Source organism: Acomys minous, assembly GCF_964271855.1.
Source record: "Acomys minous genome assembly, chromosome: 7".
NCBI lineage: Eukaryota > Metazoa > Chordata > Mammalia > Rodentia > Muridae > Acomys > Acomys minous.
This window is the reverse complement of record NC_140488.1, coordinates 5,945,342-5,953,781: the sequence shown is the minus strand read 5'-3', so window position 1 is coordinate 5,953,781 and position 8,440 is coordinate 5,945,342. Positions and strand designations below refer to the sequence as shown.

The following is an 8,440-nucleotide window of genomic DNA, read 5'->3' as shown; positions in this document are numbered from 1 at the left end:
TGGGAGGTATCTGGTGGGGCACTCTGCCTGATCCTGATGCTTACATTTTGTTAATGTTTTTCATTTTGAACTAATTTTGGACTTAGAGAAAATTTTCAATGCAGTAGTCAGGAGGGAGAGGCAGAAAGGTCAGGGGTTCATGGCCATTATCTATGCCATGAGTTCAAGGCCATCCTGGGATTCATGGATGTTGTCACAAAAATAAAATAATTTGAATAGAATGTGCAATACACGGGAACATGGAAAAAAGCAAAAAAAAAATTCTATCCATTCCATTGTGATGCCCTTAATGTCACACATTACATAATCAAAACAACATTGGTTTCATTCTTATTACCAATGTGAGGACTTTTTCATCTGTCTTCTTTTCTTAGAAATGTACAGTTAGCAAATTCCTTGTCACAGGAAACAATGGATCACTTTCATTTATTCCACATTATGACTATATTGCCAATTTTAATCCCTCCATCAGCAGAAGGACATCTGGATTGCTTTCAAGTTTTTGATAATTATGAATAATGTTACTAATGACATTTTTTCAGAGGTTTTGCATGGAACTTTCAGTTTGCTTACGTTAATTCCTGCCTGTGAGACTTAGAGTCATTTGTGACTTATTTCAACTTTAGTAATTAGAGGACACCCAACATCATGAGGTAGAGCCCAAAGGATGTTGCCATGAAAGGTTACTATTAACTGGGCTGGATTTAAGCACCAATATAAAATGGGAGGTGGGCACAGAGAAATTCAGATATATTTGTCATTAACTTTCAAATATGAATGAATTTTAAAAAATACTGTCCTGTAAATGATTCCTAGTACCTGGCACATCTCCTTTTTTTAAAGATTTGTATTTGTTTATTTTATGTATGAGTGCTTTATCTGCATGTATGCCTGCATCGCAGAAGAGGGCATCAAATTACAGTACAGATGGGTGTGAGCCACTATATGGTTGCTGAGAATTGAACTCAGGACATCGGGAGGAGCAGACAGTGCTCTTATCTTCTGAGCCATCTCTCCAAGCATATCTCATCCTTAAACATGAGATTAAACCACAATGTCCTGTTATATAACGATGGCACATTTTATTGTTTTAGTCCCAATCTCCTCTATGGTTGTTCCTTCCTCAGGTTCTAGACAGAAGTGTACGACAGATTCAAACAACATGGACATGGAATTAGAAGTGCCTCCAGAGATCCTTTTAAATGACAGCCAGGAAGAAGAAGCCTCCCCAGAACAAGAAGGCAGCAGTGATGAGGATGAGAATAAATCATTGGAAGAGGCAAAGACCTCCAATTCTAAGGAACAGAATATCGATGAAATGATTGTACTTTGTAGCTCCTCATCATATGAATATTACTGTCAAATAACAGAAAACACTGAAGACAAGAAAAATGTTAAGACCCTAGAAACCATTGTAGACCAAGGCCAAGGACATCAAAAGGCAGCAGAGACAGCCTCAACAAACCCAAACACAATCACACAGCATGTGCGCCCAGTGGCAGTAGTGGAACCCACAGTGCACATAGATCAGTCAGCCTCTGGAGTAACTGAGGTACATCTCAAAGTCTTTCAAGTACATTTTTTTAACCTCTAACAATGTTAAGCTTAAATTCACTCTGTTTGTTCAGGTTTACTTTATAGAAAGCATGATCTTTACTTTTCAAAAATATATATCACTGTTTGTAATGTCCTAGCTTTTCAGACACACAAGAAAATCTATTGAACCCTTAAAAACAGACAGGTTGGATGTTCTCTAAGGCAAATCACACCCCCTTTCTTCTCATCTCGTTAAATATACAAGGACGTGTTTTTGAAAGGCCTTCTTGCCTTACATGGATTTTTGGAGTACCGTGAAATTTCCTTGAACTATTTAGAAGGAAATTTATACGAATAATTAAACTCTCAGTGTGGATACAGTCTTAAATTCTTAAAACAATCAATAGCGGATCTTCAATCTGCCTGTGTACAGGAGCTGAGGAGAGCCCAGCCAGATCTTAGCTTCTAGATATCTAAGGTTCCCTGTGGGCTTGTTGAGCGCTCCTTTTCCATGTTCACATGTGTTTAGTGTATTAAGGAAAGGCATGGACTAACTGCAAGTAATTTTGTGTCCTTACAAATGCAACCAATGAGATCTTTTCAATTCCAGAATCCACTTTTGCGGCAAAGGGTTGCCCTACTCAACACCCCACAAATAAGGACACAAGTCTATGATTTGACCATAACCAGAACCTTTGATGAAGAAGAGGTATGGAAAGTTTAAGTTTATAACTGAAAGGACATTTCATTTGTATAGGAAGTCTGATTGGCTTTGTTTATTCAACTCAGCCTACCCCATAGACTGCAGCTGAGTTGCTCCAGAGAATTAAACATATCTATGCTAGGGAGACCTCGATACAAGCTAAATGCTATACACTTGCTTGTGCAGGTGTTTTGGATGTTCAGAAATCTGTGACTCAGAGGCATGTCTGTGACTAATGTGCTACCAAAGCAGTCAGTAGTCCCCATAGCCCTGTCTGCATATAGAGACCAGACTTCCATTAGTTTGGGATTCATTTAAATGTACATTTCATTTCTGGGGGGGGTGCTTTATCAAACATCAAGTTACTTTTATAAATTAACCAGTCTTATTCTAGGAACCTAAGGTCAAGATGCCCCAACTAACTTATCTTCTGTTAAACTGCCTGCTTATGCAACCCTCAACTTCAGCTAACTGCTTATCTTAGCTCCCCCTTGCAGCTGTCGGGTGTGTTTTTTGTTTGTTTGTTTTTGGTTTTCTTTTTTGCCTTTAAAAGCTCCTCGCTTTCAATTCTTTGTGCTACACTTAAGTCCCAGTCGGCTGGATTAAAGTCTTTGAATTGTCTATAAAAAGTTACTATCATGTTCGTTTTTGACACGTCAATATCTGCAGGACAGAGAACGAGAACAATGTATATATGAGTTGGCCCAGCGTATTGAGATGCTTCGCGGCTTGTATGACCCGCCACAAACTGGACAAGGACAAGCGAATCGGGCATGTCGGCCACGAGAACAGGTACAGGAGCAGCCAGAGCCTAAGATGTCAATAAGTTCATGTATGGTATCCCTGTATTTTTTTTTTTTTTACAATAACGCTGTTGGTTTTCTGTAGATGGTGACTGCTATTAATGACGTGGGGAGAGGCCCCATTAATTCCTATGGAAATGACAATTCTGAGCATCCACAAAATCAGACAAATAGGTAAGAGACAGACTGACGGGGGAGAAGGGTGGAGGCCAATGCTTTTTTCCCTTGTTCCTGCCTGTATAGTGCCTATCTCAGCATCTATTAATAAAATGGAAGATCTTCCACACAGAAGGCTTAGACAAGACAGCCTCAAATGCAGAGATTTCCCATCCAACCCTTGAAATCATTGGCTTTATTCCTCAAGTTCAGACTCTTTGCACAGGGTGTTTGTAGAGAAGTGTTTATTGACCATAACTAACTCCCGAGTTTCATGTCCATTCTTCAGCTTCTCTGGAAAGAAGGCATGGGACATGAAAACCAGGGAAGTAGATGTAAGATGTTTGCTACTTGCTGTGAGAAGCCAATAACATAAACCTGGATGAGCTTTTACAGGTAACATGGAGAACTCCATATTAGCCATCATTCTTTGACCTGTGTAACAGCTCCAAATTTCTTACAGACATAGGGGAGATCCTGCTGATTGTACTCCTCTACTTCGGCCTCACCCATCAACAAGGTCACATCAAACAATGACAGTGCCATGTCAGCCATTGGCAACAGCAGGTTACCCACCAGTGGAATCACAGTACTCATCAGCAAGGCCACAGGACCCACCAACACTGTCACATGTAGGTGCTTCTCAATCATCTGAAAGTCATAAATCAAAAATAACTGAAGGTCATTAATCAAAAATTCCTGGCCTGGGGGACTCAGGAAATTTCATGCAGTTATGAAATAATGCCATGGGCCACATTACAGACCAACTTTGTTTAGTATAGGTGAACTTGTGGCTCTACAGTCTAAGAGGGAATCTGTATGATAGAGTTGAAATGCCCTATAGCTTTTTTCTTTTGATCTGGGACTCTTCTTCATAAGGAGAATGCCCCAGCAATATGTTCTCTATTTGATATGCAGAGTTGAAAGCATTATCAATGTGAAGGAAGTCACACATGTGATGGTAGAACTCACTGCTGAGTAAAACCATTGGGTTTTATTGCAGTAATAACAGCTACAAGGATCCTTGTATGACTGAGCTGCATAAATGATTCCTAAATACAGTCTGACTTTCAGTCTTCCCCAGCCACACCTCACTTTAGTGCCAAGCTCAACACTGAATCCAGATTCCTTACTGAGATTATCCATTTTGCAATACTGCAATACAGTCTAGAACCTACCTTGGATAGGTCTCATCATATTGAAAATTTTCCTTAAAATTCCCTTTGCTGAGTGAGTGTACTTAGCATTTATTTATGGAGTTGCCTTATGTTAGACAGGGCAGACAGACCTTGGGGACCATCTTTAGGGGCTATTCTTGCAGAATAAAACTGGTCCTGATAAAAATAACCCAGCAGATTTAGCTCTTCATGTAATGTCCCAGCTAGCCTTATAAGGAGCAGAAACATTCAATCTGGCAAAGAAGCAAGACATCAAAAGTATTTTCATTTTAAATGCTTAGAAATTCTAGATAAGTAAATGTGTAACATTTTCATATACATGCCTTGACCAAGTGAACCATCAGAGTCACCAGAAATTGAATCCCTGTGATCTCATACCGAGATTAAAATTGGCAAATGGTCTGACGGGCTCACTAGCAAAGTAGACTCCAAAAGGTAGCTCTTTTCGTGCCCATTACCAATACAATGATGTTCTTGAGTGGAACTCTAAGAATCAGAGTTGTCACAAAATTGATTTAATCGTCCAGGCAGTGAACGTAGGGTTTCAGATAGCTCATTGGGAAAGAGTTAGAGTAGGAAGGGCAGGAGGGCAGGAGTTTCATCCTGTGGACATATGACTCTGACTGGGCTCTTTCCTTTCTGCTCACTCCTGTCCTGATCTTCAGCTATCTGCTTGAAACCCAACTCCTCCTGAATCTATTTTCCTCATTCACCCCATTTGGTTCCACTTACTGGGTCCTGTATCACTTCAATAGAGTCAAAAAAGAGTTCTACAACTGATACCTATAACACTGCCTTTGTGCTTGTCCTCCTCCACTTCCTGGTGGGAGCTGACACCTTTACTTCCACTGTGTAAATGTGGAAATGACTTCAATCCAAGGCTAAAGTTGAGACTTTGGCTAGGTCTGATTTCACAAAACCTGGGGAGTGGAGGGCCAGACACAGATGCTGCAGACTAAAGGGAAGTTTTGGGTTCTCAGAACTGCCATTAAGACAAGAGGCATTTGGAAGGAAGAATAGTACAGGAATCCTAACTTTCCAAGCCCTTTCTTTCTCTCTCTCTCTCTCTCTCTCTCTCTCTCTCTCTCTCTCTCTCTCTCTCTCTCTCTCTCTCTCTCTCCCCTCTGCTAGTACCTTGTAAACCAATAATGCAAAGATCCTTGTCAGTGGCTCACTGGCTTGAAATCACCAGAGAATATTTCAATTTACCACTCTCCCTCTTTTTTTTTTTCTTTGCAGCATGCCTCTTCTGATTACCTGAGAGAGACCAGGCAGCCTGGTCAAGATAATTCTGCATATTTTCTGACTGAAGAGAACACCATCAATCCTCACCCCTAAGGGGAAGATGAGGCAGAAGACCTAAGTCCATGGTCTATGTGGGAAAGGGGCATACAAGAGTCCCTTGATGTGAGAGGGTGGGTGGGTTATTTTCTTTAGTCACAAATTTAGTTTTTAGTTGTTTATTAAACATAATGAGTTTAATGGAAAGTAAGCTGCAAAAGCAAACTATTACATCCAGATTAGTGTGTGATAACCACTATTCATTTCCATCTGTTTGCCCCACACTTTTTCAAGTATATGTATATACATCTGTGCTTTTGCTGGGGCAAGCTGCCTTCAATGGGCATAATTCTAGGGTACTAATGTTTTTGCCAAAATAAGAAATGCCACAGAGGTTTGAAATGCAGACAAATATTGTTGCATCATGCCCTTTCCCCAAAATCTCCGGCCTTAATCTTGATTTATTCATATATGTCTTCTGTGGTCCTATGCCACTTTGTAACCTGTATTCCAGACAACCAATTTGAGAAGTAATATCTGTTCAAAAAAGGGTATGTCTTTGCTTAATAAACACTATATTGTACTGCAAGTCTTGTGTCTGTGAGGCTGACTTTGAAATCCTAGGAATATTACTGACTTGGTAGACCCACACTTATGTCCTGATGAAGAGCCTATGTTCTAGAGAGAAACATTTCATGCAGTACCTATTCCTGCCACATTGGCCTGTTTTCTACACTTACAGACTCCAATGGCTGGAGTGGGCCATGTTCTGCAAGCCAATGGTGTATCAATGTTGCCTTCCCTTTGGAGTCTGCACTGTGAGAGTGAGCTGACAGGGCCTTTACTTATCTGCCTTCTCAGCACAATCCCACCCCGGCTCCACTGAGCCGACAGTGGTCACACTGTCCTCCCCAAGTGAGGAGAAGTCCATTTTGGACTATATACTCCTCCTCTCTCCTAGGTATGGGCTTCTAGTATGTGCTTTGGGATCTGAAACTTGGTTCTGGTGTCTCAGCTGCAGCCTGGTGAGTACAGAGTGAGCTTTCAGCTCCACACAACCATGTAGGCTGCTGAGAGTTCTGGGCACAGCAAACATGGCCTGATGATGAGAAATTGCAGACCCAAGGACAGAGACCTGCCCTCCTCACACTTCTGGAGAGCTAAGAGGAGCCAGAATGCAGTTAGTCACACCATAACAATTAGATGGGGTGAAGCTGTACATTTCTGGCCATGGGTCTCTGAGTCAGGGCTCCTAGAGACCTACCTTCTAGGAATCGGGGTCACAAAAATAGGGCTAGTGCGCAGAAGAATTTAGCAGACCCATTGTATCTAGCCTGAATCTGGAGTGACAGCAGCTAAGCTGTGAAGCTGCCTTTGCTCAGTGATCATTATCTCAGAGTCTTTGTATTATTGTCTTGAAGGTTTCTCAGAGCCTTCGCATAAATCCAGTGTTCTGACCTGTCTGGAAACCCAGGAACTCTCATATGCCTGAGGTGATAGCTCTTTCCAGATAGCCCCTAGATCACATAGGAACTTTGGGTGTGTGGAAATTGACTCAAAAAGATGCCTTTTCTTATTTCAAGACAGGGTTTCTCTGTTTTAGGCCTGGTTTCCCTGGAACTCACTCTGTAGACCAGGCAGGTGTTGACCTCACAGAGTTCCACCTGCTTTGGCATCACCTAAGTGAGTGCTGGGATTAAGGGTAGTGGTACCTTTTTATGTAACAATAAAAAGTGATTTTAGAGCCAGGTGTCATGATGCAAGCCTGTGATCTCAGAACTAAGGGAGGCAGAGGCAGGCAGATATAGTTGAGTTAGAGGCCAGCCAGGTCTAAAATGTGGATCTACGACAGACAAGGGTACACAGATGAAGCTTATCTTTGGAAAAAAGAAAAAAAAGAAGGAAGAGGGAGAAAGAGAGAGGGAGAGGGAGAGAGAGAGAGAGAGAGAGAGAGAGAGAGAGAGAGAGAGAGAGAGAAGAAAAAGAAAGAAACCTTATCTATGAAAGAAAATAAAGATTGGTTTACCCAGGTAAAATTTGATAATCACAAAGTAAGCCATTCAATGAGATCCCAGCAACCATGCTTAGCAATCCTTCCTGTGTGTGTGTGTGTGTGAGTGTGCGTGTGCGTGTGTGTGTGTGTGTGTGTGTATGTGTGTGTGTGTGTGTTTGGTTTTTTTTTCTTTTTGTAACTCTCTGTCATTTAAGCAGACAGGTGTTATACTGAAATAGCCAGGAAGCCGGCATGAGTTTTGTTGTGCTCAGAGACATCAGACACAGCTATCTGCCCATTTTGCCTGACAGAAGGGAAGCGGTTCCTTTTGGTTAAGGGGAACTAGATGACTTTGGACCTAAGAGTCCAGAATTTGTTGACCAAAAGGGGCAGCATGGTCTCTTTTGTAAGTGCTTCTCAGCTGAAGTTAAGGTTGGTACTGGAGGCAGTGACCTCAAAGTGAGTCAGCAGGCAGGACAATCAGAGAACTGACTGCCTCTATGCTGATGTCAACTCACACAGTTGTGACACCTGAATAGGGCAAGGGGACACTCCCTCCTCTGTGTTCCCTCAGGCATGGCCACTTCTGTAGGCAAGACCTTGTGGGGGCCTTTCTCTAGAAGCCTCCATCCTATCCAGTGAGTGCCACTTCCCCTCTGCGACCCTAGACTCTCAAACTGCGCATACAGGCACAGGAGCACCAAACCCCAGGTTTGCATGGCCTGTCCTTAAGCAAAACCCCACTGCCAGGCATGTTGTTGAGAAACAGCAGAGCATCAATGTCAGTGGA

At 42.0% G+C, this 8,440-nt stretch overlaps 1 protein-coding gene across 1 annotated transcript; it reads left to right on the top strand.

Annotated features, from left to right (window-relative positions):
* Window positions 1–1,162: 1,162 nt before the first annotated feature.
* Window positions 1,163–5,757, top strand: LOC311601936 (uncharacterized protein; the record flags this gene model as incomplete). Its single annotated transcript, XM_084789696.1, has 6 exons — window positions 1,163–1,552; window positions 2,147–2,245; window positions 2,909–3,031; window positions 3,128–3,216; window positions 3,662–3,830; window positions 5,616–5,757. 6 exons carry the CDS (start codon window positions 1,163–1,165, stop codon window positions 5,712–5,714), a joined length of 969 nt encoding a protein of 322 aa, XP_084645822.1. The 3' UTR covers window positions 5,715–5,757.
* Between the last annotated feature and the right edge of the window lie 2,683 nt (window positions 5,758–8,440).